The sequence below is a fragment of the Aspergillus aculeatus genome (genome assembly GCF_001890905.1).
Source record: "Aspergillus aculeatus ATCC 16872 unplaced genomic scaffold ASPACscaffold_5, whole genome shotgun sequence".
NCBI lineage: Eukaryota > Fungi > Ascomycota > Eurotiomycetes > Eurotiales > Aspergillaceae > Aspergillus > Aspergillus aculeatus.
The window spans coordinates 151,788-177,620 of NW_017962980.1; the positions used below are offsets into that span (position 1 = coordinate 151,788).

The 25,833-nt window shown below is 54.2% G+C and overlaps 10 protein-coding genes across 10 annotated transcripts; 4 read left to right on the forward strand and 6 right to left on the reverse strand.

Moving 5' to 3' along the window:
• Positions 1 to 333: 333 nt before the first annotated feature.
• ASPACDRAFT_41450 (uncharacterized protein) lies at positions 334 to 1,293 on the forward strand (the record flags this gene model as incomplete). Its single annotated transcript, XM_020200940.1, has 1 exon — positions 334 to 1,293. One exon carries the CDS (start codon positions 334 to 336, stop codon positions 1,291 to 1,293), a length of 960 nt encoding a protein of 319 aa, XP_020057525.1.
• A 1,704-nt stretch (positions 1,294 to 2,997) lies between these two features.
• On the reverse strand, positions 2,998 to 3,762 carry ASPACDRAFT_58917 (uncharacterized protein; the record flags this gene model as incomplete). Its single annotated transcript, XM_020203397.1, has 3 exons — positions 2,998 to 3,257; positions 3,378 to 3,587; positions 3,726 to 3,762. The coding sequence occupies 3 exons, from the start codon at positions 3,760 to 3,762 to the stop codon at positions 2,998 to 3,000; spliced, it is 507 nt and encodes a 168-aa protein (XP_020057526.1).
• Positions 3,763 to 5,063: 1,301 nt separating this feature from the next.
• ASPACDRAFT_1897980 (uncharacterized protein) lies at positions 5,064 to 7,037 on the reverse strand. The gene has a single exon (XM_020198730.1). It carries the CDS (start codon positions 6,724 to 6,726, stop codon positions 5,434 to 5,436), a length of 1,293 nt encoding a protein of 430 aa, XP_020057527.1. The 5' UTR covers positions 6,727 to 7,037; the 3' UTR covers positions 5,064 to 5,433.
• Positions 7,038 to 8,213: 1,176 nt separating this feature from the next.
• On the forward strand, positions 8,214 to 9,471 carry ASPACDRAFT_41453 (enoyl-CoA hydratase/isomerase family protein; the record flags this gene model as incomplete). The annotated part of the gene is made up of 4 exons (XM_020200941.1): positions 8,214 to 8,527; positions 8,595 to 8,705; positions 8,758 to 9,114; positions 9,321 to 9,471. 4 exons carry the CDS (start codon positions 8,214 to 8,216, stop codon positions 9,469 to 9,471), a joined length of 933 nt encoding a protein of 310 aa, XP_020057528.1.
• Positions 9,454 to 10,606, reverse strand: ASPACDRAFT_77029 (presequence translocated-associated motor subunit PAM17). Its single transcript, XM_020204854.1, has 2 exons — positions 10,022 to 10,606; positions 9,454 to 9,921 (listed from the first exon to the last, which is right to left on the reverse strand). Exons 1-2 carry the CDS (start codon positions 10,595 to 10,597, stop codon positions 9,745 to 9,747), a joined length of 753 nt encoding a protein of 250 aa, XP_020057529.1. The 5' UTR covers positions 10,598 to 10,606; the 3' UTR covers positions 9,454 to 9,744.
• A 252-nt stretch (positions 10,607 to 10,858) lies between these two features.
• ASPACDRAFT_115776 (putative integral membrane protein) lies at positions 10,859 to 12,374 on the reverse strand. The gene is made up of 8 exons (XM_020195923.1): positions 12,161 to 12,374; positions 12,049 to 12,086; positions 11,952 to 11,975; positions 11,851 to 11,878; positions 11,632 to 11,796; positions 11,524 to 11,575; positions 11,303 to 11,462; positions 10,859 to 11,250 (listed from the first exon to the last, which is right to left on the reverse strand). Exons 1-8 carry the CDS (start codon positions 12,197 to 12,199, stop codon positions 11,067 to 11,069), a joined length of 690 nt encoding a protein of 229 aa, XP_020057530.1. The 5' UTR covers positions 12,200 to 12,374; the 3' UTR covers positions 10,859 to 11,066.
• An 858-nt stretch (positions 12,375 to 13,232) lies between these two features.
• ASPACDRAFT_25871 (Zn(II)2Cys6 transcription factor) lies at positions 13,233 to 16,012 on the forward strand (the record flags this gene model as incomplete). Its single annotated transcript, XM_020199371.1, has 4 exons — positions 13,233 to 13,294; positions 13,444 to 14,861; positions 14,917 to 15,872; positions 15,926 to 16,012. The coding sequence occupies 4 exons, from the start codon at positions 13,233 to 13,235 to the stop codon at positions 16,010 to 16,012; spliced, it is 2,523 nt and encodes an 840-aa protein (XP_020057531.1).
• Positions 16,013 to 18,464: 2,452 nt separating this feature from the next.
• Positions 18,465 to 19,151, reverse strand: ASPACDRAFT_58923 (uncharacterized protein; the record flags this gene model as incomplete). Its single annotated transcript, XM_020203398.1, has 1 exon — positions 18,465 to 19,151. One exon carries the CDS (start codon positions 19,149 to 19,151, stop codon positions 18,465 to 18,467), a length of 687 nt encoding a protein of 228 aa, XP_020057532.1.
• Positions 19,152 to 19,691: 540 nt separating this feature from the next.
• On the forward strand, positions 19,692 to 21,373 carry ASPACDRAFT_14459 (MDR family MFS transporter; the record flags this gene model as incomplete). The annotated part of the gene is made up of 2 exons (XM_020197141.1): positions 19,692 to 20,021; positions 20,069 to 21,373. Coding segments are annotated over 2 exons (1,635 nt in total), but the record flags the coding sequence as incomplete, so codon positions are not given.
• An 854-nt stretch (positions 21,374 to 22,227) lies between these two features.
• On the reverse strand, positions 22,228 to 25,314 carry ASPACDRAFT_11187 (putative C6 finger domain protein; the record flags this gene model as incomplete). The annotated part of the gene is made up of 4 exons (XM_020195590.1): positions 22,228 to 23,407; positions 23,467 to 24,491; positions 24,552 to 25,087; positions 25,140 to 25,314. Coding segments are annotated over 4 exons (2,916 nt in total), but the record flags the coding sequence as incomplete, so codon positions are not given.
• Positions 25,315 to 25,833: the final 519 nt, after the last annotated feature.

Here is a 25,833-nt window from a genome sequence, read left to right on the forward strand (position 1 = left end):
CGGAACCTTTCACTCAAGATTGAATCTATCCCACCGGCCTTGCCCCCTCAAACCCCCCCCTTTCAGTTTTCTCCACGTTAAGCTTCAATTGTGACTGGATGGCCTTAATATCTCCTTTCCGGTACTGATTGGCAGATGCAGTGCCCAAAAGAACACCCTCAGTGCTCCCATTGCACCAGTGACAACATAATATGCCAATATATCTCCTCGTCTAGCTCACTGGTGTGGCCCAGGGTCAAGTCCCGCTCCACCACTCCAACCATTCCGCCAGCACGGACAACGGCGTCTCAACCGCAACCCAACACCAGGATTTATGCTCAGTATCGTCTCGTAATGGACCACTCCATTAGTCCATGCCCTCCGCCGGGAGGCGAACTCAACATCCAGGACTTGGAACTAATGATGCAGTGGTGCACCACCACCTACCGTTCTGTCTCGCGCAACAGCACCGTGGAAGGAATTTGGCAGGGCGTGGTCCCGCGCGAGGCAATGCGCCACCCATTCCTTATGCATGGTATTCTGGCCCTGTCAGCCCTACATCTGGCCTCCTCCACCTCCTCCACCACTGGAGCCAGCAAAGAGGAGTATCTGCGCATCGCCAAGAGTCATCAGCAACAGGCCGTTGCGGGCTTGGCCAAGGTCGCCGACCATCTAGACCGGTCCAATTGCAACGCGGCGTTTGCCCTCTCCAGCATCATGGTCGTCTTCGCGTTCGCCTTCCAGGGAAACCCAATTCCCACCGCCAGCACACAAACCAATGCCTTGGATGCGCTTATGGACATTTTCCAGTTTACCAGGGGCTCCATTGATGTACAGGGCGAGATCATCGAATGGGTCGCGGATGGAGAGTTCAGCGCTCTCCTAGAATACGACAACTCGCAGCCTAAAATGCCGGACACTTCGCGCCTGGCCATTATGTCTCTCTCAAGGCGGAATACTAACTTAGCGACCAAGGATCCGACGCACGAAAAGGATGTGTACGATGCGACCATCAACCATCTCGGATTCTCCCTGGATAAGCTTGCACGGGGAGGTGAGACCATGATCATCGCCTTTCAATGGATATTCCGGATTCCGTCGCGATATGTGGAATTGGTCCGGGCGCGAAAACCGTTTGCATTGGCGATTCTAGCCCACTACGCTGTCATCATCCACTCGTTGCGAGGGCATTGGTGGATTGGCGAATGGGGGACTCGATTGATCCGCGACATTGGCCAGCATCTGGATGCCGGCTGGAGAGAGTCGATCAGTTGGGTCATTGACGCCACAGGTTGTTATATCCCTCCGGTCTGAACAAGCCCACCCGGCTTCTCTCTACGACCACCACAGATGTTCGCCTGAATCGCGCCTCACTCCACGACGCATGTCACCATAGCACTACGCACAATCTGCTACGCTGCAACCAGCGAAGCGCATGCACTTCCCGCAGCATGGGAACGTCGCTCTCGGGGGCGTACAGATTCTCAGCAACTAGCGTGGGCTCTTACCACACTGAACACTGCGCTACTCTTCCTTTCCGCGATCGACACTGGGATTTCGATACCTAGCCCCGCTCATTCAGGGATCAGAATCATTCATTTGTTCTGCCGACATTCCCCTAGAAACAGACTTTCGAATCCTCGACGCGCTTTCAAACCTCCAACTCCTCCTCAACTGAACGCCCTGCTCATGAGAACAAAACACCACTGGATCCCGCCATGACAGCCAGCCTGTCCCCGACCAGGTTCCCACCCCAACCCAACACGGGCTCAATTGCAAAATAGAATACAGGGTGCTGGACATCTTAACGGAACGGCCATGACACATATACGAAGAATTTTTTCCTTATAGGGGTTTTGTTGAGATGGAATAGCGTTGATCCTGGCTACTTGACCACTATTAACTAGCCCTTCCTCCACCGGTGTCTCCCCGCGCGCACTCCTCTTATAGCATACATTTTGGCCTTCTCCGTTCTATCATAGCGACCGCATCATCTATAATATATTCTTCTGGATAGAAAGAAAGACCACTACTCGGCATGCATACATTCATATGACAAGAAGATACACTCCTCGTTCTCGAACTACGGTACCGTGCCGGTGTAGTTTTGTTTCTCTTTATCCTTCCTTGGGCAGAACGGGATGGAGAAGGATCCAATGGTATAAATTAACGAGAATTCCGCAAGGGAAGGAGAGAGGGGGGAGGCTATTCCTGATAAGCCCGTGCATTCTCATTGGAGAGACATTTTGTTTCCGTCTTAGTGCCGTCACAAGCGACAAGCATACAAAAGGCCGACGACGCGCTGCAGAACCTATGATCCTTTTTTAATGAGAAGGTAAGCATGCATGGATTATGGACAGGACAAAAAAAAAGAAAAAAAAAGAAGCCACCCATCCTCCGCTGTTGCGGACGGATCAGAACAAGACCAGTCAACAAAACAACACAAACAACACCTTGACCAAAACCATACACCGGCGCCTGTTTCCTAATTTTGACGTAAGTCTACATGGGTATTGATTAAATAACATAATGTGTAAGAAGGAGAAAAAGAAGAAAGGAAACGGAAAAGGGGACCGGCTGCTGCCTCCTTGCAAAACCTCTCCACCAACATATGGCGAAGAAGGGAGCAGAGATTCAGAGAGTCGAAAGGAGATAAGAACCCCGAGAGGCCTCTTCAGGATCATCAGCAGCATCAGCGACATTGTGCCATTGACACCATCAATATCACCATCATCACCACCACCACCCCCGCAGCATATTGTCGAACTCCCCTCCTTGACAAAGAGTCGAAGCTGCCCATTAGTGACCAGAGTCGATCACAAATATATCACCCCTAGCATCCACCATCGAGGGTTACCAATTATGTAGTCATGTTTGGAGAAGAACCAGAAAACCCGACCGGGGACAAGGAGAGATACCTGTCCCACAGCGCCCTCGTCCGCCGGTAGTTGCCAAATACCGACTGCCAACGACAAGCATATCGAATTCTGAGGGAAATCAACTCCAAACGTGTGCTAGTCAACTGGACGAGGGTTGTCGCTCCTCGCTGGCCGGGCGACTCTCGCTACTGCTGAGAGCTCCCGGGGAGGCCACCGCCGCAGGAGGAGTATGCGCCGCCCCGGCCGTGTGCTCGAGGTCCTTGCGGCGATCCTTGGACTGGGTTCTCACGCGGGCCAGTTGGGCCTCCTGGGTCTTGACGCGCGCCAACTGCGCCTCGCCTTGTTCGCGCATGCGCTTCTCTTCTTCGGGGGTGGGGAAATATGCGTTTGCGACACCGCCTGTGGGAGATGGAGATGGATTGGTTAGCTTTTGGGACGAGGCTTTTCATCTCGACTATAATCAGGAAAACAGAGAAAGAGAGACGAATCAGGACCACGAAGAAGGTTGAGAAAACCCACCTCGTCCGGTAAAATGCGGCGCCTCGTCCATGCGCAACGGCGGGGTCTCGACGTCCTGCAATTCGCGCGCCAGTTCGGGATGTTGCGGGTCGTTCTGCATCATGTTGCCGGAGCCGCCGCGGCCGGTGGTGAAGACATCTTGCTTGATGGTCGGGGTGACGAGGTCCTTGGTGGTGGTGCGCGATCCGCCGGTGCCGGAGAAGATGTTCCCTGTTGGTATTTGGGGAAAGATTTAGCTAACGGGTTCTTTGTTTCTTGCAGTGTCCCTGAGGGGGGATGATCGGGGTAGGAAGTAGTGAGTGGGGTCTTCGGGGAAGGGGGAGGGGGGGGGGGAAATTGAAGACGTACCCGCGCCACCGCGACCATGAGAAATATTCCTGCCCATGACTTTTTTCCGCAGCGGGCGATACCGTGGAAGATTGTGGGAGATAATGAAATCGGTGACAAGGGGAAAAGAAAGTCAAGGCGCCTCGATCCGTCCGTTTTGCGAAAAGCAAGAGATTAATTGCACGAGACGGGAAAAGAAGTTGCGATCGGCTCGACTCGGTTGAAGGTTGAAGATGGAAATTGTCCGGACGGGTTGTTGCTGGTGGTCGCTCGACTCAGCTTTCAAATGGCGAACTGGCGAACTGGTAAGAGACTCTGGTTTCAAGAGGGGTGCACGAAGGATGATAGATTTGCCCCCACCAAGGCCGTGAATTATTGCAACGGTGAGACACAACAACACGAGAGAATGGGAAGTGAAATTCGAAGAAAGAAGAAATGAAATAAATGGTGGTGGATGATGCGATGAGAGCCAAGAAGCAGCAGCAGTTGCCCGTCGGGGGTCAAATGACGTCCGTTTTTTTTTTCCTTGGGCAATTGGCAATGAAGTGCCCGCAACGGCTCCGTCTTTCTTTCTTTCTTTCTTTTACTGCGCCTATTTTACTTCTTGCCTCGAGGATAATCAAGTGGTACCCTCATAAGATACAGTATGTCTTTAGGCATTAGTACCATCTCTAAGTCATCAACCAGACAAAGTCAAGTAAGGTTGGGTCTTGATTTCCCCCCGCTCAATGCAACTGAATTTTTGCTCGGGGCAGTTTCAGTTTCTCTTACCTCACTGATATTCCAGCCCTTCCAGGTGACCCGATCGTGATACTTAGTTGTTGTACAGTACAGGGGGCATTAATTTCCACCCCCGCGCTTTCTTTCTTTCTAGACTGCCTAAGGTACCCTTCCAAATCTCCAGATCTCCTTCTAGCCGGTTACTGCTTTGATCGAGGTCCGAGTGGACCCTTTGTCCAGTATTACCCCAACAAGCTTACTGCTTTTGGGGGTAGAGGGGTCAGATGACTTGTCTTGAATATTAAGTCCGAGGTAAAGGTTAGTACTAAGTAGTTCGTAGGCAGGAGAGGATTGTCTGTTCCGGCACAAATGTGTATTGAGTATCTTCTAAGGGCCTGTATTGAATAAGGCCTGCATTGCACTATGCAGAGTACTGTAATGGTGATCACAAGAGGTAGAGTAGGCTGATCAGTTACAGTGTGGTGCCCTATCTCCTGGTAGACAATACACCGCTTCCCCCCTCCCCCCCCCCTCCCCGCTTCCCCGCCATAGCTCGATCGCAGCTCAAATCAAGCCGTAGATGCATTCGGATCATCCGTGTAAAGCAGGGATGCGAGTTGGATTAGCAAATGTATACCATCGTCTTCTTCTTGCTGAACACGGCATGCATGTCATGCCGGCCGGATGTAAATTTCTGTCTGTAGTCTATCTAGGAAACTGCACGAGTAGTATCACAAGAACAAAGATCGCTTGGAGGAAATTAAAAAAAAAGCCATACATGGTGACCCCGATGCGGTACCCCCTATCATATACACAAGTCCCTGATTTCCATATTAACATTCGAAAGTCGAATTGAAAAAACGCAAAAGTCATGCCCACATATATCATTATAAGATCGCTTCCTCCGTGCTTGCATTTGAGTTCCGTAATGGGGCAAAGCTGACGTATCCCCATACTCTTTTTGGTCGGAGAACACCTTCCACCCAGCGGGAAGGTGGTTATGGAAAATTCACATATCAAACCATCGATACGAGTCTCGTGTATATGCCTCCTCGAAGCCCATGCTCCAGACGCCGTGGGCGCCCTTGACGCGGTACGGGCCTTCCCACTTCCACGTCTTCTTCTTCTCCTTGTACGAGACGGCGCCGACATGCTGCATCTGCGAGGGGGAGATGGCCAACCGGTCCAGCCCTTCCTTCCCGGCCAGCATCTCGATGACGCTATCCACCGCCTTGGTGGGGACCTTGTCCTCCCGTTCGGCCAGGTACCGCAGGAGTTCCGGCACGTGGGCCCGGTTGTAGAGCAGGGCCTGGGAGCAGCAGCCGTGCGCGTTCATGACATGCACGCCGGGCTCCATGGGAAACCAGGTGACGCGGCCGGTCATGAAGAAGAGGCCGATGAGGGCGGGAACGCAGAGGAAGCAGACCACCAGGAGGAAAGGGTTGGTGAGCACGCCCTGGGTGGCGCGGACCTTGCGGCGGGCGACGAGGACCACCCAGGCGACGCAGGCGACGGTCAACGCGCTCCAGAAGAGGTAGACGGGCCAGCTCTCCGAGTTCCAGCCCAGGAACTTCTCCGTGTAGAACAGGCGCACGTACAGCCAGTCCGTGGTCAGGAAACCGCGCTGGCGGCCGTCCTCGATGCGGCGCACGCTCTGCATGGTGTGCTCGTACCAGTTGCGCTGGGCCACCACGTCGTCCTCCAGCATGATGATCCAGGGGGCGTCGCTGCGGTCGTAGCAGGCCTGCAGGCCCAGGCGGTAGTCCAGCAGCGACTTGCGCTTGATGTCCTTCTGCTTCTCGAGGCGGGCGATCGTCACGTGCGGCGCGTCCACCGTCTCGTACGTAAGCACCTCGTCCACGATCGTCGACAGCCACGTCTGGTTGTAGTCCGGGTGGTCGGCGGGGTTGCTGAGCGCGAACAGCACCTGGATGTTCAGCGCGCGCCGCTGCTCCGGCGTCAGCGTGTCCTGGATCGAGGCGACCGTCGTGCCGAGATTCTGCTGCAGCGGCCGTTTCACCGTCACGATCCCCACGCAGGCGGTCTTGTCCTTCGGCGGTTGGTATTCGCTGGGCGGGTAGGGGTAGCTGATGCCGGTCTGGTTGTAGACGGACAGGTAGTCGAGCGATTCCTGGATGCGGGTCAGGCTGTATTTGGGGCGGTAGCCTTCGGTGGATTCGAAGAAGAGGGAGCCCGGGTCGCGGAGGGACCAGAAGCGGCAAAGGAGGAGGAGGAATGAGAAGAGGATGGCGTAGGCGATCAGCAGAAGCCTCTGCTTCCTGTTGAAATGGTGGAAAGCCATCGGTCACATGCTGGGAGGAATTGAAGCGACGAGAGGGATGTCAGTTGACGGTGGCGGAGAGGAGAGGAGGGAATTGAAGCAGGGTATATATTAGAGGCGACAAAGATGGGAGAGAGCGAGAACGCGAGAACGAGGGACACAAAAACAACAATTGCAGAGAAATGGAGAGAAGTGCGAGGATGGAAGAGAGATAAAAGGAAGAGAAAGAGGAAGAAGAAGAAGAGTCAGTCAGCCATGGTCGCCGCGAGTTGCAGATAAGCAGCAGCAGCAACAATGGGATTAGTTTCGTAAACTACTGGCAGCACAACAGCAACAGCAGCCAGACTAAGCCAGGGTCCGTCCATCGCTTAAGCAGCACTAGTCCTGATAAGCGCCTAGTTTAGTGCTTGTCTCGGGCGTGTTTTTCTTCCTCTTCGCCCAGCTTCGTGTTTTTGGGACAGTGGAGTGTGGATTTCCATTTCCATTTCCATTTCCAAGACTTTTCCAACTTGTTTTGAACAGGCCGTCCGAGTGTCTTTTCATTCTCGGTTCCTGACCCACACCTCTCAGCCTTCCTCCTGGGCCACCACGCAATCCACACTTTACCGAACCAAGCACCCCAAACGATCAGGAGTTACCGGAATAGGAATTTCCTACTCTCCCAGCGGTGTTCACTTTACGAAGAATGGATTGAGGCCGTGCAGATGATTGTCCTCAGATGTACTGAGCACATACAATATGAGCATTGGCCATTGGACTTGACTCAAAGACCCCAGGATGGCTTGGATGGCTCCATTTGCCCCTCCCAATATAGGCAGTGAATTTGCAACCTGACCAATGATGGGGCGATGGGCGGTCGCTAAAAAAAGGGCGGGAGCAAAAGCTTAGCTCCGCGATTTGACTCGGTGGAAAAAAAGCCAGGTGAGGCGCTTTATTTTTATCGATCATGGTCACCACTCTCTGCTTTGGTCAGGATGTCTCATGTGTCAATTGAGGGGGGTCTTCGATGATGTAACTGTGAAAAGGATGATATATTGCCCTGGTTTGGGGATATCATGGTCTGTGGTCTATGGTCTAGTTAAAGGAGTAACTTACTACCTACCAGGATATGGTCCGGTGCAAACCACATGTCAGATAATGTAATCGCTATCTAGCCTTACCCAAGGTCCACTGCCTCGGCACTCCAGTAAACTAACTCAGGACTAAGGGCATCACATCCAATCCATCAAGTTGATAAGTATGCATCAAATTCAATGGCACCCTGATGATGAGAATATCAGAAAAGAGAAATTGTATCACAGCACCATGCTTGGCTGCGGGGTAAGAGAGAAGGTTAACCGATTTGGCCGAGGCAAAACGTCTATACCTCACCTCAACTCATAGGTGAACTATAAGGATATAGGTGATGCCAATGCCAGTATTATTTCGAGTACTAGATCTGTATTGCTTCAGTATACCTGGGAATCAGAAAAGCCATTTGATCTTCAAGTCTGTAATCCAACACCAAAATGTCAACCACCATCACCGTCCCAACGTCCTACGAGACCCAGCCCACGCAACACATCAAGCTCTCGCACCACCCGGCCGGCTCACCCACCGCAACCCCCGTCATCACCGTCACGCTGAACAGACCCGAGAAGCGCAATGCATTCACGGGCACCATGGCCACGGAGCTGGAATGGGCCTTCACGACCCTCGACCGCGACGAGCGCGTCAAGGTCATCGTCCTGACCGGCGCAGGCGACACCTTCTGCGCGGGCGCCGACCTGGACATCGGCTTCCCTGACGACAAGCAGGAGAGGCCGATAGATCATCGAGATAGGTGAGTAATCACCCTACCCATGACCTTTGACTGAATGGCAGACACAACCACTAAGCCGCCCCACCAGCGGCGGAAGAGTCGCCCTCGCCATCCACCGATGCCGCAAGACCACCATCGCCGCCATGCAAGGCTCCGCCGTGGGCGTCGGCATGACCATGACCCTTCCTGCCACCATTAGGTCTGTTGACACTGCAACAAAGTAGAGACCACCCAGTTAACATTAGGTGTAGACTCGCCCACCAAGACAGCAAATACGGCTTCGTCTTCGCCCGCCGCGGCATCACCATGGAATCCTGCTCAGCGTACTTCTTGCCCCGGCTGATCGGCTACTCGCGGGCCATGTACCTCGTCGCCACGGGCCAGGTCTTCCCCCCGACCGCGGCGCAGTTCGACGGCCTCTTCGCCGAGACCTTCCCGCAGCGGGAACAGGTGCGGGCGCGGGCGCTGGCGCTGGCGGACGAGATCGCGTCGAACGTCAGTCCGATGGCGGCGGTGTTGAATCGCGCGCTGATGTGGCGGGGTCCCCACTCGGCGGAGGAGGCGCATCTTCTGGATTCGAGTGTCCTGGCGCATATGTTTGCTTCGGAGTATGTGGTTTCCCTGTTCTTGGATTGGGTCCTTCAGAGGTTGTGGGGGAGAAGGGGAAAGGGGAGGCTTCGATCCCGGGGAGGGAGCCTGAGAAACGGCTGCCACATCCAAGGAAGGCAGCAGGCGCGCAAATTACCCAAGCCCGACACGGGCAGGGAATGGAGAAAGTGTGGTATGATACGCTAACTTTTGTTTCCTTGTTTAGGGACCAGAGAGAAGGGGTCCGAGCCTTCTTGGAGAAGAGAAAGGCTAATTTCCGGGCGACACTGGAGGAACACGGTCCGGAGAATTATCCTTGGTGGGCTGAAGTGCGCGTTGATCGGAAGCCGGCTGCTGTGGGGGAGTCTAAGTTGTAGGCCGTTCATGAGAGAAAGTAGAGCAGAAGCAGAGCTGGACATTTAGGAAAGGGGGCAGAGGTAAGAATGATAAGGCAAGCTAGCAGTACAAAGGTAGTAGAAGAAAAAATCCATTTCAATCGCTCACGGATACTCAATATTCATACAATCAAATCCACCAGACTCGAAGAGAAGTCCCGTACGGAGGATGAAACCAATTAAAACAACACAATGCCCAATCATGGAAAGGTAACCCCGTTATGCAGAGTAGAGAAACCTATACCTCATAAACATTTAGGCGATGAAGTGGCGTCTCTTGCGGTTGTACGCTCTCTGATCCTTCAGCCATTGTCGGTAGCCCTGGACACTGCCGATCTTCTCACCATAGTAGTCAGGGACAGGGTTGGCGATGGAGTTGGACGAAGGGTCGACGCGGAATCGGCGGATGCGATCGTAGAATTGCTTTTCTTTCTGAGGGTTGCGAAATTGCCATCGTTAGTATCTTCTCCATCATTTTGTGCGGCTGTCACAACATGGGGAGCGTTGTGAGAAAGTGATAAGTCAAACTCACCTGTAGAAGGGAAGGCTTGTATCTCCGGTAGATCAAGCTCCAGACCGAGTTCCCCACGAAAGGACCAAGGAGCCAGCCCGCCGCACCGCACGCGGCAGTCGCCATACCCAGCACCACAAACGGATCCAGACCCATCACCTGCGCGCCCAGGGACTCCAGATCCTGCGATGAGAGGACCTGCATTCCCAAGACCGTGGTGAAAGCCGAGGTCACGACCGACGAGGCCAGCGTGTAGCGACGCCGGCTGGCACGGAGCTTGAAGAACGAGTCCCAGTCCAGCCGCACGAGCTGCTGCCCGGAGGGGGCAGGCGAGGCGGCGGCGTTGGACTTGGCCCGGCGGGGAGCTGGAGCGGAACAGAGCGAGGGAATGGGCTTCTGCGGGCGAGCAGCCGAGGTCTTCAGCGTGCGTGCGGCATTGTTGGCCGTCGCTGTGCTGGCCGTGCGGGCCGATGGGATCGCATGATACAATTGTCTCGTGAGGTTGCTGTTGGCATGTGCGAATGGTCTCAAGGTTGAGGTGGAGAAGCTTCCGCCGAGAACGGCGGTGCGCATCCCGCAGATTGAGGTGCTGTGCATTGTGGTCGTTGAGGGTCGAGAAATGGTGAGGAAGAAGACAAAGCTGGTTGTCAATGATAAGTTGACGAGTTGGATCAGGTTCGGCGGAGAAAGATGCGCGGATTAGATAAGCGGCGGCTGCATGAGGTCACTGCCTCGGGTCGGCCATTGCAGAAAGAGAATGAATAGTGGGTACAACTAAGGTTATGAGGTGAGAATTCATATATTCCAACCTGAGATTCTTTCACTTTATTACGCTGGCTATGGCCCGAGAGAATAAATCACTGGCTAGTATCTCTCATATTATCTTGATTTGTTCAGGTCCAAAATTCTATTGTTATGTCTATGAGACCATGCCAAATCACAGCTCATACTCTAGAAAGCTTCACCAACGCTGTATCAAAAGTCTATACCGTCCCCTTTCCAAGACGATAGTGTCCAGTCCAACCGCTGTCATGTGCCGCCCAATTCTGGTAAATGAGCAAGTGCCCTAGAAGTGGCCATTCTGCTTGATGGCACCCGGGCGAGACTGGGGCTTGCTCGTTCCAAAGCCGTTGACACGTCCGTACAACCACTTCAGGGTGCCAGTACTCAACGCCATTACCACTGCACTAATAGCAAAGATCCCAACACGACCTTCGAAGCCCGCCACCTCAAAAATCGGATAAGGATATCTGGAGACATATGAGTGGAGTGATTCGGCTCCGAGACTGCGGGATTACATACATTCCGTTGTATGAAAAGCACCGTTCGATCCAGAACCAATACCCTATCGCAATAGTGCTGGATAATCCCAATGAGGGAAGAATAGTGATGGTCCATGGTGGTGACAGAAGTAGGAGATCTATCAGAAGGATCACTGACGGGGCGGCATGGAAGCTTATGTCTGAATTTCCAGGGGTGTTAACGATTACGGGAGTCTGTGCTGTACGATCCTTGAGACTCACCAGCATTCAAGGGAATGATAGCCCAGTCAGGAACGACAAGACGCTTGTCAATCTGGAAGCAGTATATCAGAGACACGAAGAGCAGGGGCGACAGGGTCGAGTACTGACCAAGCGAAGACCCCAGTACAAAATACTAATCAGCACCTCCAATGGCGTACAGCACATCGAGAGGAGGTTCTTGACGAGAAAAAGGCGGGGTGATAGTGTCACATCTGCGATAAGGCCACAGGCCATAGTGACAAGAGAGAGGGAGAGGCCTAGCACGGTGAGGTACTGATAAGGAAAGAAGTCAGAAACCGATGACGGCTGGAGCTCGCAATCACGTACTTGAAAATGCCAGCCATATGCTTCGTTCCTATCAGTCGCAAAGATAAGTAAGCATCGAACATACTCGGCTCCCGAGGCCAAGGATCCGGGGAAAGACTAACGCGTGATTGGGGTTATCGTGCATACTAAGAGATTCATTGGTTAGCAGCTGAACCCAAGTGACCTCAGGCGGACAGCTCAGGATCAGTAAGCACATACTACTTGAATGACCATATAAAGCTAGTGAGACCCAGAAGCTTAACAGTGGTGGAGGTGATTAGTGAGACAGTCCATGGAACAGTACTGAAAAGAGATGGAAATCTAGACGTACATGGACCAGAGCTGAGAACCCTCTGGAAGGGCTGGCCATTCGTTGTAAAGGATGCTTTCGTTGAAGCGATTCAGCGACGGCTGAGGAACCCATACTGCCAAGGGTCTAGAAGATCGAAAAATTGAGTTAGGGGATATGCTTTAGAACAAATCAGAAAAAGATCTAGGTTGATATGATTGACAGGGAGTTGACAGGGAGTGGAATGATTCTCAGTAGTCCACTCAGACAGTATGATATCACAGCTCCAGACTCAGGCTGCTTCCCCGGGTTTTCCGGACCAGCACAACCTAAAGCAGGCTAGTGGGATTCTCACCCGACGGACTGACCGACTGGCCGACTGACTGACTGACATAACCAAGTTGTGGCGCTGCCTGCTCGGAGAAACCTCCCGGAACAACTGTCGACTGAATAGACTAATTTAACAGTGGAATTCCAGCCAGTCTTATCTGCCCTTCTCTGATTGACGGAGAAAGCCGATGACTGTGGTTATCGGCAGGTTATCTTGCTTATTGACTGGTCTACGCACTCCGGGTGGATATACACTAGCCTAAAGGTATACTTTGGTGATGGATAACGAATTGAGTCCCCTTCCTAGTCGACTCCCCGTACTAACCAAGGCTAGGCTTGACTGCAACAATCCCCATTCATTCACTCATTCACCTCCTCTTTTCTTTCTCCTGCTTCTCCGGTCCCCTCCATACCGTCACGAGCATTCTAGCCCTACGCATCTCGATCTATAGACAGAAGAATACCAAAGCATCGCTTCTAGAACAAATCCGCAGCTAGTTCGTCCCACACCTCGATGACGAAGAGCGGGTGTGGGTGTCTTCTTGATTATCGTTTCTTAGCATCCTGGGTCAAACACCCTACATCAACGCACCGGAAACACCCCCACTGGGACTCATCTCCAGACTCTAGCAAGAAGAAAGTGTTTTTCCACTACGTTGTCTGCATGGCGATCTTATTGTGCAGATCGATCCGAAGCTATTTCAAGATCCCGGCCATTAGCTCCCCTGGTCGTGGATTTCTTTTGCTGGAAATATTCCCTCAGCCAGATCGGATCTGAACCTCAATGCCTCGACCGAGAAGACCCGGGGCCCCCGAGCCGAAACGAAGGTCGCGCAAGGGCTGCTGGTGAGGGTCTCCAAAGCGATCTTTTCCACTGCTGGATTTGACTAATCGTGCATGTTTCCAGGCCTTGTAAAGCACGCAAAGTGAAGTGGTTTGTGATACCTTCTCTTACTTAGTCCACAAAGTACTATCGTAAGCTGATCGCTTTACAGTGGTGAGGAAAAGCCGTCGTGTCTCAATTGCCAACGCCAAAATGAATTGTGTGACTACCGCATCAGACTGAACTGGGGAGGAAGAACCAGAAGAAAGTCATCGGTAGACTCTCCGATATCGCATTCGAGCAGTCCTTCAGGAACCTATGGCTCGTTCTCACTATCACCGGCGAATACCTATCAGTCCGACAATTTATCGTCCTCGCACTCACACAAAGCCACATCTCCAGAGTCCGAGAACACAGCACAATTTCCAGCCACAGAGGAATTGCAATGGGATGTCGAGCTTTCCGAAGAGATGGCAATAGGGACTCCGGCAGCTTATCCTAGAGGGCTACATGATATTCATGAATCTCCAATCTTTGGCCAGACTCTTTATAGCTCCAACCGTACAAATGGCAAGAACTCTGTAGACAGCATGAGGGCTCCGTCACCCCGACAGGATGGGACATCCCCATGGCCAGACCTGCCCCAAACCAGCACCGCGACCGTCTTTTCTGCCTCCGCTCCAACATCCCTGGAAACCATCATCTCTCATCCGTCTCCTGTGGAAACGAATTCCAGTATAGGTTCTTGGGCCACCTTGAGCTTCTCGCCTGTCACGGCTCTATCGCGCCCGATTTCGTTTCTCCGGCACACCTCCGAATCGCATCATGCGACACCCACAAACAATCGGATGTCCGATCATGGCATTGAGTTCAGCAGCTATTTTTCCGCGGCCAACGCAAAAGCCACTTATGACAACTACGCGGTTCAAGAGACATCGGGCCTCGGCAGCTCAGACTCACCATACGCAGAAGAATCAGCCATGTCGTCATTGGACGCGAGCGAAGGAGCCCAACCTCTAGAGGCACAGCCATCCGTTCGCTCGGAGAGCTACCTCACCAAGATCATGAACCGTCCAATAGCCTCGGACCGCGATTTCAATAGCGTGCAGATGCCTGGCTCAAGCACGCGCCTGCATCAGTATCCCAACACCTCCAGTCAAAGTATGGTCGCAACGGATGCCTCAAGCGCCGAGAGAAAATGGCAAGCCTATCTCACAAGCGTTACAGACAACTACGGCTTGGATCGCGGTCGTCCTGATCTGGATTTGAATAGGAATGATGATCATTCCGCTATTGATATCAACTATGCTCTTGACTTGATCAACGCACAGAGAATTACCCCCCCAGGGTCCACCCCTCGAGGCGGCAACTTGGAAGGCGTGGGAAATGACACCTTCGATTGCAGTAAATACATGTATTATGCTTCGCCTGTACCGATCAACATTCCACGCTATTTGTCTCCGCTGCCACCATCGCTGGTCAAAACACCAATCAATCTGATGTACTTTCATCATTTCCTGAACCATACGGCCAAGATGCTGGTCCCGCATGATTGTGACGACAATCCATTCATATCCGTACTGCCGACAAGTAAGTCTTTGAATTGTCTGAACTATTCAATTCTTTCGTCTGACTCCACCAAAAGTGGCGATTAGTGATTCCAATCTGCTCAATTTGACACTGGCATACTCAGCTAGCCATCGGGCTAGATACCTCGAGCACCCGGAGCCGGCGAATCGGATTGCGCATTGGGTGAGCAATGTCTTCCCAACTCTGCGCTTAGCTCTGGAGGATCCTCACGAAAAGGTCACCGATAACCACCTTGCTGCCGCTATAATGCTCCTGTCGTTGAAGATTGTCTCGCCCAGTACTTTTGAGGTCCCAATTCCATGGCAGAGCCACCTCAAACTTGCACGAGACTTGTTCCTTGCACGAAAGGAGCAGCTGGCTTACCCGGGAAACCTTGTGGGTGCATTTCTGACTCGCTGGTTGAGCTATCTTGACATTGTGGGAACATTGTCATGCCGCCACAGCGAACCGCCCTCGCTAAACTATGCATCCGTTCTCAGCGCATGCAGTGGTGTCGGAGAGTATGACGAGTTCCAGATCGACTGTTTCACCGGGTTCACGCCAAGGACAGGTCAGTTTCTCGCGCAAGTCGGGAGACTGACTCACCAGTGTGACAATGAACGGTTCGATGAGTCGGGCATCTTCAACCCAGACTGGAAACCGTCTCCTGCTGCAGTCATTGCCGGCGAAGAACTTCTGTCGGACATTGAGCTGTTGGAAACACACGCCCATGCCAACGGCACCCATTTCCATCTCGGTAATATGGACAGCCTTGCTATCGACAGGGCATTTCGATATGCCGGACTTCTACATCTCCATCGTCGTGTGCTGGACACATCGCCTCTCTCTGGGCAGGTCACACATGCCTCGGACGAGCTGCTGAAGGCAATGGTCGAGATTAGACACGGCGCCTCTGCCGAAGTGGGCGCGTTGTTCCCTCTGTTCACCGCTGGGTGTGAGACCACGGACCCTCATATTAGGGCAGATATTCAGGAGCGGTTCAAAATGATGGAAAGAACTGGAATGAAACAGGTGAGCTAACCGGATGATGTGCCGAGATGATGCACTAACTCTTACAACCATAGATCCAGAATGCGCGTAAGTTAATGCAGCGCTGCTGGGACGAGGACCTTCCGTGGGTTGCGCTGGCTGAAGGAGAATTTCTCGGATGATCGATCTGACTCTGTCCTGGTTATTATGTAAGGCTCAGCAAAGTACTCCTCGTGCTTTGGACGTACACTCTACGAGCACCACTGTTCATCTTCTCTATCTTTTTGAGGTTATGCATGAATTGACTATGCGCCTTTGGTGGCTGACTGGTTCCGCGTCGGAATTCTCTTGGTACATACATGTAACCGATTAAGGCTGTACTTCTATAGTTTCAAGGTGTCAAATGTTTCAAGTATGAAGGAGTATCACCTCCATCAGTATCGTTTCCAGCGTTCTTGTATGCCAGTTATTCTATTATCTTGCTCTGTTTGGGCTTACCCCAACATCACTCAAAGCTCTCTCGTCCCTTTAATGCGAATCTCTCTTCAAGTAACTAAACACTTATATCTGGGCTTTTCAATTATAGTATAAAAGCCTTCTTGGTAACCAATCTGGTCACCAATTACGTGCTCACTAAACTGTGCTATCTCTCGAACAAGAAGCAACTGCACTGCTCACCGTACTGGAAGCACACCACTCACTCAGGGCTCTTGTGCCAAAGAATCGCTTAAAATGGAAGGCTGCACCAAACAGCTCCACTTCTATTGCAGCCCGAAGGGGTATAGCGAGTTGGTGCTAGCGCTTCTACTCTCTATGGTGATCGTTCTCTGTTTACTTCTACATCGTCTTCTGTCATTGGCAGTTTCATGCTCGGCAGTTAATCGCTTCCCAGCCTCAGCTCACAGTGAGCTGGGCGTCATTCACTCCTCCATTCAAAGGATGGACCCGCCGCACCCGGATTTGCAGGCCACGTTCGAGCGGTCACAACACGAGCATGATACCTGTATCCTTGACAGTCGGCTGGACGACATCCATGTCCCCAGCCTTGTGCCGTTGCCTTGCCCACCGGTGATTCTGCCCAAGAGAGTCAACCATCCGAGCTCTGCTCTCGAAGCTCATGTTGACCGCGAGCTCACAGTCACTCCAGCCCCGGCTCACTTGGTGCGTGTTTCCATGCTGCGCAGCTCTGCAGTTAACATCCCCCGTGTGCTACAAGCTAACATGCCTGTATGTCTCTACAGGCACGTCCTTCTGCTGCTTCCGTCACCATGACCGCCACCGCCGCCACCACCGCATCGCAGCTCGTTCCGTGGGACGGAAAGATCAACTGGGCCCTGAATGGAGCCACCGTCTTCAAGGACTCGGAAGAGGAGCGCCGCGCAAGGGTCAACCTGTCCAACACCTTCAACCGGGAGTCGCACTCAAAACTCTGGGTGTTCCAGTTCGGCCTGCGCTACATCCCCGCCGACTTCGAGCACAACGTGTACCGCGCCATCAAGGTCGACAGCCTGCCGTCCGGGACCGGGCTCTCGCAGATCCTACCCCTGATCCCGGGGGAGATCCTCTCCGCCCGCCTGCTCGACACCCGCACTATCACCGGGTCCAAGACCGCCTTCGTCACCTTCGTGCACCAGGCCGACGCAGTGGGCTTCCTGCACTCGACAAAAGGTGTCCTTCAACTGAAATCCGGACAGGCCCAGGTCGCGCCGATCCCTACCCCCAGCTACCCCATCAGCGCGGACATGGAGAAGTTGATCCACGAGAAGGGATACACCCGGTGCATCCGCATCACCAACCTCCGGGAGTCGCTGAAGGGGGATATCTGCCGTGCCTTGAGCAACGCGTATCTGGTTCCGCAGATTGAGAGCATCCGTGAGGGGCCGGGGGCCGGTGAGAGCCAGCTGCGCTTCTGCTCCATCAAGGCGGCGGCGGCGGCTTATGTTCTTCTCAGAGGCCATGCCAAGTTCGATGAGTGCCAGTGGGAGTTTGTCAAGGCTGTTCGTCCTAAGAACCCTCGGATTGGGATCTGGGACTAGAAGGGAGGGGGTACTGCTGCATGTATTCTGAGGAGCTGTGCTTGTGACGAGGGAAGTTGAGCAACCGTCCAAGGCTTCGCAGGGGAGGAGAGGGCTGCTAGGATTTAGCGTGTATTTCAGATCCGGACAATACAACTTCGCTTGATGATGAGCAGGACCTTTAGTGCCGTAGACGGTCAGGGAGATGGACAGCTCAGACCGGTAAGAGGGAGATGATGTTTCTCCTACTATCTGACATCCCCTCTTTTCCTCCGGATTTAGCACTGCCTAGGCACGAAAGAAGCATCAGGGCCGCCATGAGCGAAGATGGCTAGCCCGACAGCGGCTGCCTCGATTATGAAGCCGCGGATATAACCCTTATCATAGTCTCTCTCATACAGAGGCACACCCCCTTACGACCACCCTCAGCAATGGAGCAGAACGCATAGCTGCCGTAATGAATCTCACCCAAAGCAGCCCGAAACCAGACCGATTCTACGAGACTAATTCAAAGGCAGATCTGCCCTCTCTATCCTGTACCCTCTATCCTCTTTACCCCTCCTCTCCCCCCCCTCCCCCCTCGAACCCCACAATCTACAACCCATCGTAAACCTCACCCCTACCCCACCGAATACAAATTCACAATATCCTGATCCTTCCTCGGCCCCTTGACCACATGCCGACTCGCCCAGCTAACCACCTCCCCACTCTCCGCCCGCACCCGGAACGCATACGCCGTGCGATACATATCCTTGATGCAGAGATGATTGCCCCTGGCCGTGACGACCACCGTCGCCTCCGCCTCGGACTTGGACGTTGACAGTAGTTCCGGCGGTGCAGGAGGCGTCACGTAAGTCTCGTCGTTACTGCTGCCGCTGCCGCTGCCGCTGCCGGTGTTGGCAGCATCCGCACCGTCAACCGCCACCTCAAACTCCACCTCATGGAACAGGTAATCGGCTTCGGGGTGCGTGGCTGCGTCCTTGGTGACCTTGACAAACCATACGCTAATCCGGCCTTCCGGGCTGAGACGCCAGATGTAGGATTTCGTCCAGCGGAGGTTTGGGCCGAGGGTTGCGGGGAGGGAGCCGGATTCGGTGTAGAGGGTTTGGGTTTGGGGGTCTTCGGTGGGTGTAGAGGTAGAAGGCGGGGCTGGGAGGGGTTGGAAGGAGGCTTCGCCGTGGAGGTCGCCGTGGAGGTCGAGGGGATTGTCGCTTTGGAGGGTGCGGCGGAGGGTCCAGGTGGGCGTGCGGGCGAGCGAGGCGAAGAGCGTAGGGAGGAGGCGCGGGGAGATCTTGGTGGTTGGCATTTTTGTTGTGCTGTGTAGATGGATATTGGAGCTGGAGGTGAGATGGTGGAGTTTAGGTCATAAGGTCATTGTTGCGATGGTGGTTCTTGGGTTAGGAGGAGGAGAAAAAGGAGGATTGAATTGAGATGATGATGCCAGGAGTCAATTCCGGTGGGCCGTGCGCTGCTCCGCTCCACCCGCCCACTCTCCATCTCCATCATCTCCGACTCCACCCTGCAACAACAACAACACCCATACAGATTCCCGGCCTCACTTCCTAGCGTCGGAGATCTGTTGATATGTCCGGTGAGAATTGAGAATTATTCGTCAACAACGCTACTTTTTCATTATTTGACACTGATCTTTACAGGGGTCAAAGTTACTGCACCGTTGGTTCAAAACGGGTTGAGCCATGATGAGCCATGTTGATTCATGACTGATGTCCATAATTCTCGGCTTGGCATCGCTCCTGCCCTCTCTATATGATGGTTGTCTTCCGCAGTCTGAAGATGGCTTTTCTCATCATCAAACACGTCCGCATCGAACTTGCCCCTAGCAGGAATGGCTGAGAAACGTCTTCCGGAAGACGCACCCTGGCCCGAGACCAACAGCGCGTCTGCTGTCGAGATCAATGCCGCCCCGGAGGACGATACCAGTCATGGTCCCGACTTTGGGCTGACCGGCCTACCGTTGGCTCTGGTCATCCTTGGCCTTGGTCTCGCTATCTTCCTCATGTCGTTGGACTCGTCGATCATTGCAACTGCCATCCCCCGCATCACATCCCAGTTCAACAGCACCGGGGACATAGGCTGGTATGGAAGTGCATACTCCTTCGCCATGTGCGCTCTGCAGCCCATTGCCGGCAAGCTGTTTGCAAGCTTTTCCATGAAGGTAAGTCCACTGAATACCCAATGACAGAGCCCCACTGACCTGTGCAGTGGATGTTCCTTGGGTGTTTGGCCGTGTTTGAGCTTGGTTCACTGCTGTGCGCCCTTGCTGTGAACAGTCCAATGCTCATTATCGGGCGCGCGATCGCCGGAGCTGGGGCAGCCGGATGCTTCACGGGAGCCTTCTGCATCGTCGCGGCTGCTCTCCCGCTTGCCAAGCGCCCCTTCTACGTGGGAATCCTCCAGTCGACGTTCGGCATCGCGACCATCATCGGACCCATCCTAGGCGGTGCCTTCACGCAGCACGCGACATGGCGGTGGTGTTTCTGGATCAACCTACCCATTGGCGCCATCACGATCATGGCCCTGGTCTTCTTCTTCAAGCCGCCCCCGCGTGACTCCTCTACAACTTCTCCTGTCCTGCATCGGCTGAAGAGCTTGGATCTGTTCGGTGCTGTGCTCTTCGCCCCGTCCGTGATCATGATACTCCTGGCTCTCCAGTGGGGCGGAATTTCCTACGCGTGGAAGAGCGCCACCATCATCGGACTCTTCATCGGCGGCGCAGGACTCGGCCTCATCTTCGCCGTCTGGCAGGTCTACAAGGGCGACGCGGCCATGATCCCGCCGCGCCTGATGACAGAACGCACCATGCTCTTCTGCTGCCTCGGAGAATTCTGCGCCATGGGCGCCGTCTACATCTCGATCTACTATCTTCCCGAATGGTTCCAAGTCATCGAGGGCGCGTCCCCGACCAAGTCAGGCCTGATGTATCTGCCCCTGGCGCTGTCGGACGTGCTCTCCGCCACGCTCACGGGCGCCTCCCTCAAGTACCTGGGGTACCCGAACCCCTACCTGCTGCTCGGCACGGCGCTGATGAGCATCGCCACGGGCCTCTTCTCGACCTTCACCCTCACCACCCCGCACGAGCACTGGATCCCCTTCCAGGTCCTCCAGGGCCTCGGCGCCGGCATGACCCTGTCCATGCCCTACGTCGCCACGCAGACCGTCCTCGACCACGCCGACATCCCCGTCGGCACCTCCCTGCTCCAGTGCTTCCAGTTCTTCGGTGCCGCCGTCAACCTCGCCATCGCCGAGGCCCTCTTCGACAACAAGCTGGTCACGGGTCTGGGGGATCTCGGGCTGCCCGCTGCGGAAGTCGAGCGCATTGTCAGCGCCGGATCTGCGGAAGTGCGCAGCGTGGTTCCCTATAGTGATCTGCCCGGCGTGCTGCATGCCTACAACCACGCGCTCACCACCACCTTCTACGTCGCTGCGAGCTTTGCCGCTCTGGCCTTTCTGCTCTCGCTGGGCGTCCGGTGGAGGAGTGTCAAGCCGCCGAAATCCAAAGCTGTTGCTGCTGCTGCGAATGCGGATGCGGATGTGGAGGCTAGGTGATTCGGTTTTGTTGGTGTGGTTCTGTGGTATAGACTTTGCTTCCAGATGTGTATTTCGGTATTTAGAATTATATATATCGTTTAATGATTGTATACTAATGAGAATCTACTGGAATCCGCGAGAGGAAGTAATGACATTTAGGTGGTATTACTCAAAGATTTCCCATGCTTGGTCAAGCTCGTACGGTATATTCCCGGGTCAGATTGTATGTTACGCAGCATCACGGTTAGATCAATCCCCCCGTACCTCACTTGCCCACATTCGGTCTTGTTCAGTGAAACAAGCTAATCACCAGCAATCGCATCTAGAGCTTCCTGCACAGGTGGAATACAAAACACATGTACAAGGCAAGTGCCAGGAAATTAGAGGGTGGTATTCAGTATTCGCATTATGAAGAAGGCTTTCGAGGGAGTCCAGAAAGCGAATCTGAGATCATGAATTGCGTTCCCTCTACTATACCGTAGGGGAGGGCGAAGAAAGGCACTCGCAACAGCATGTGCACAGAGACCTGAAGACCTTGATCCATTATGTGAACCCCAGTTCTAGCGAGGGATGGCTATAGGAGTCCAAAGGCGGAGAGACCCCCCTCTTAAAATTCAGCGAGGGAGAGCATTTAAGATACTTTGATACAGTACAACAGTACTTTCAGGTGATCTGATCTGCGATCGGAGAGAAACTGCCCAGTGGGTTTTCCTATGGTGAATCGCCGATAAAGGTTCGAAATGGAGTAACTGTGCATCTGAGCAGGTCTGTCCCACATCACCTTTTGGCTGCTCTGCGTCCTATCAGCAAACATGCCAACAAACGGATCACGTCCGATCATTGATATCCAAGCTCAGGATATCATCCTCGAGACTCAGAATGCCCATCGCCCAATTCGCGTTCGGCCGCTTGCTGACCGTGATGAACCGGCGTTCGGAGCTGTTGTACGGGCCGCCGCCGCCGCCGCCGCCGCCGCTCTCCTCCTCAGGGGGCGGGGTCCACATGGACACCGGCTTGTTGAGAGTCCTATCGCGACGGGTGTACGGCGGCCCGCGGCCCTGCGCGGCGGCGACGACCCACGCATTCTCGCAGCCGCGCGCGATCGTAGCCGAGGTGCGCCAGCCGCTCAGCCGGTTGAGGTCCAGCAGCTCGGTGACCAGCCATTCGCGCTGCGCGGGGTCTGTGTACTGGACTCCCGCAAAAAACAGCGGCACCGTGATCTCGATCAAGCACGAGCCCAGCGTCGGGCTCAGGCTGCCGGCCTCGAGGTGGAAGGACTGCGGGTAGTAGACACCCGCGGCGATGCGGCCGATGATCTGCGCGTATTCCGCCGTGGTGGCGGCGGCCACGCCCGCGGCGACCATCATCGCCGGCGGCATGCAGGGGTGTAGCCGGTGCAGGAGGATCCGCCCCGTGTAGTAGAAGCACCAGATCGTGGCGATCGTGTGCGTCCGGTACTGCAGAGCGGGGCCGAAGGGGGTCGAGATCGGCGGCACCGAGTCCGCGGGTAAAGGCATGAAGTACGGTCCTAGGGCCGGCAGGAATGCGTCGAACGCCGCCACCATACTCTCCCATTCCTTCTCGGCGTCGTGGTACGAGGTATCCTCTTCTTCCTCTTCGAGAGGCTGATGGTGGTAGTGCTGGGATTCCCGGGTGTTGAGGAACACGGCGGGGGCGCGGCGTGGGCCGCTGGACGGTGCCATGCCGTACATGGGCGGGGCGTTTGGGCCGGGGCCGGCGGGTGGACCACCAGGCCGAGGAGGAGGTGGTCCTCGGCCTGGTGGTCCGGGTGGTCCTCTGGCGAACCGGGCCATAAATTTGCCCAGATTGGCATCCGGGCGCCACTCCATGCCTGTAGTCTTAGCCGTTCTCAGTTTGCGTTTCCTGTCACGATAGCCAAATTCTGCCAAGCGACCTAGAAGTAGCCATAGGTGGTCTGCAGACCCGTAGATAGCGTCCATCCGGCCCATACCCGCGCGGGGAGGGCATTGACCCCATTGGGAGTATGGCATGCTGGGTTGCGGTCAGTGTCGTAGCTCGAGATAAGTGAGGGGGGGGGTCTTATGACTTACAACAAAGGGCAGCCGCTGATGATACTTTGCATGACATCTTGTTTGCAGTACCACCAGTACAGGTCACACTGGATTCGATAGTTCTCGATATCTTTCCGTGTGAAGTGCTTGTACAGACGAGGGTTCCCATTCTCATCGTTGACCTGCCCGAATTCGTCGTAGTTCACGGCTCGTCCAAGTAGAGTCCCGATAAACTGCTCGTTGATGCTACTTTCTTTCTCCGCGAAAGGGTCGTCGTCCGACGTAGGATCTCCGAAGAGGTAGCTGTCTGTGAGGGTCATGACCGGCGGCTGCATCTGCTGTCGCTGAGCCCATACTCTCCGTCGCTGGGCGCGGAGCCCACGAGTCATGCCGGCAAAATCAATCTCACGCACCAATTGCGCCGACCCTGCCACGTGACTATTCCATTTCGAGTGATCAGCACCCATCACCTCGTAATATCCTAGAAGCAGGGTAGCAGCCAGGGTAGTGATCTGCTTGCGGCGCGTGGGAAGCCCGACAGCCACACCGACTTTTCTCAGAGCGTAGTGATAATGCTTCAACGAGACCGTCGGAGGTGCTTGTTGGAGGAAGGAGATATGTAAACTGCTCAAGGCGAGGATAGCTTGCAGCAAGACTTGACTCTCGAGAGCCTTGAGGGGGAGGGTATATGTCCATAGGCCCTGCTGGGCGGTTGGTACGGGGGCGCCAAGCATGGTGGATGGGTCGATCGGATGACGCTCGAAGACAGATAGCGTCGGTCCGGTGGAATGGATGAAATGCAAGAAGATCCGGGCCGTCTTTGGATTGTTCAAGGGTGATGAGCCGTATGTGGGGATGTACGAGCCGAGTACATTTGGCTCATTCAAATATGTAGTGAAAGAACGCAGCTGCCGCTCGTCGCGATTGGCAGAAGCCATAATAAGGCTAAGCTGGTTGTAATTCTGCACAGAGATCTGGTCTTCCCGTTCCTCCTCTGATTCACCACTGTAGTAGTCATCCTCACCGTCATCTTCCATATAACCTCCATACGGCGATGTTGATGACTGCGAGAGAGACACACGTGCAGACGAAGCTGTTCTGACTTGGTCTTGCAGTAGATTCACACTAGACGGTGCGGCGTTCGGCAGCCACGGGCCTCCTTGAGGATATGAGACTGCGTCCGACCATGAGTAGCCCGTCCCCAGATCAGTCGACACCTGCCGTCTTTGGTGATCAAGGAACGCGAGGGTGTCCGGTGGTGTGTAGCTTTCGGACGAGTTCTCCGAACTCGAAGGAAGGTGGACCTGGCCTGACACTGCTTGCTGAGGAAGAGTCCTGTTGATCCCAGGAGCCTCATTCAGCGAAGAGGTAGCGGTGGGATTCCGGGTCTCGATATCGGGTGGCAAAGGCAGCTTTGGAGCTATAGCAGGGTGGTCTGGTCTGTCCTTTCTTTGCTGAGACACCGAGTGCTCACTGGGGACTGGTGCTGACTGTGTCTGCACGCTGAAGGCCGGCTGCTGGCCGAACCCGGGACCTGAGATGCCCAATGGGTTCTTGAAAATCAGGCGGGGCCCGTAGCCTTGACACTCGCGTTTTGATTTCACGCAGTTATTGCATGTCGGCTTTTCTTCGCCGCACTTGATGCGACGTTTGCGGCAAGCTATTAAGCGATGTTAATGCATGGGACGTGATCTACGGCCAGTTGCACTCACTTAAACATCCTGTTTTGGTACGCTTTTTGGCCATTCTTTGTGATGTTACATTGTTCGATCCCGCCTCCGCAGGGTCCAGTTGGGCGCCGTCTGCGACGTCAGGACCCTGCGCTGTGCCTGGCCCACTGATAGACAGATCTGGCGGAGACTGCCGGGCACGGTTGGTGCTTTCCATGGCGATGCAAAGTCGAAAGCGAGACCAATTCCATAATCATCGCCAGCAGAGAGGAGACCGACCTGGCTTGACACAGACAACGCGCACTATTACTTCCGAATGGAATTCGCACGACTTCTGTAGCATCAAGCTTGAATGGAGTTAATTGCAGACCGCGGTGGAGGTCGTCAAAGAGGTGAAATTCTGATTGGCCTGGAAATATGTGACGGGTCGGTATCGGTGCCTCAGGTATACGCAGTCATGCCGTGCTTTGCTCTGTCACCCCAAGGGCTGCTACATGTGCAGAGAGATTGCTCAAGGTGAAATTATGACAGATAATTTGAGTAACTGGGGCAATGGGTCCTACTTATCATATCTAAGGTTTTTTTTTATTTTTTCCCCAAGCATATGGCCTGATCACTGACCTGCTCGGTAGAAAGTCTAGACAATATCCACAATCTGATTGATCCGAGGCACTTCTTTGGTAGCAGTCTTCAAGATCCTATCACTAGCAGCCCACAACTACTCCATCTAGATCTG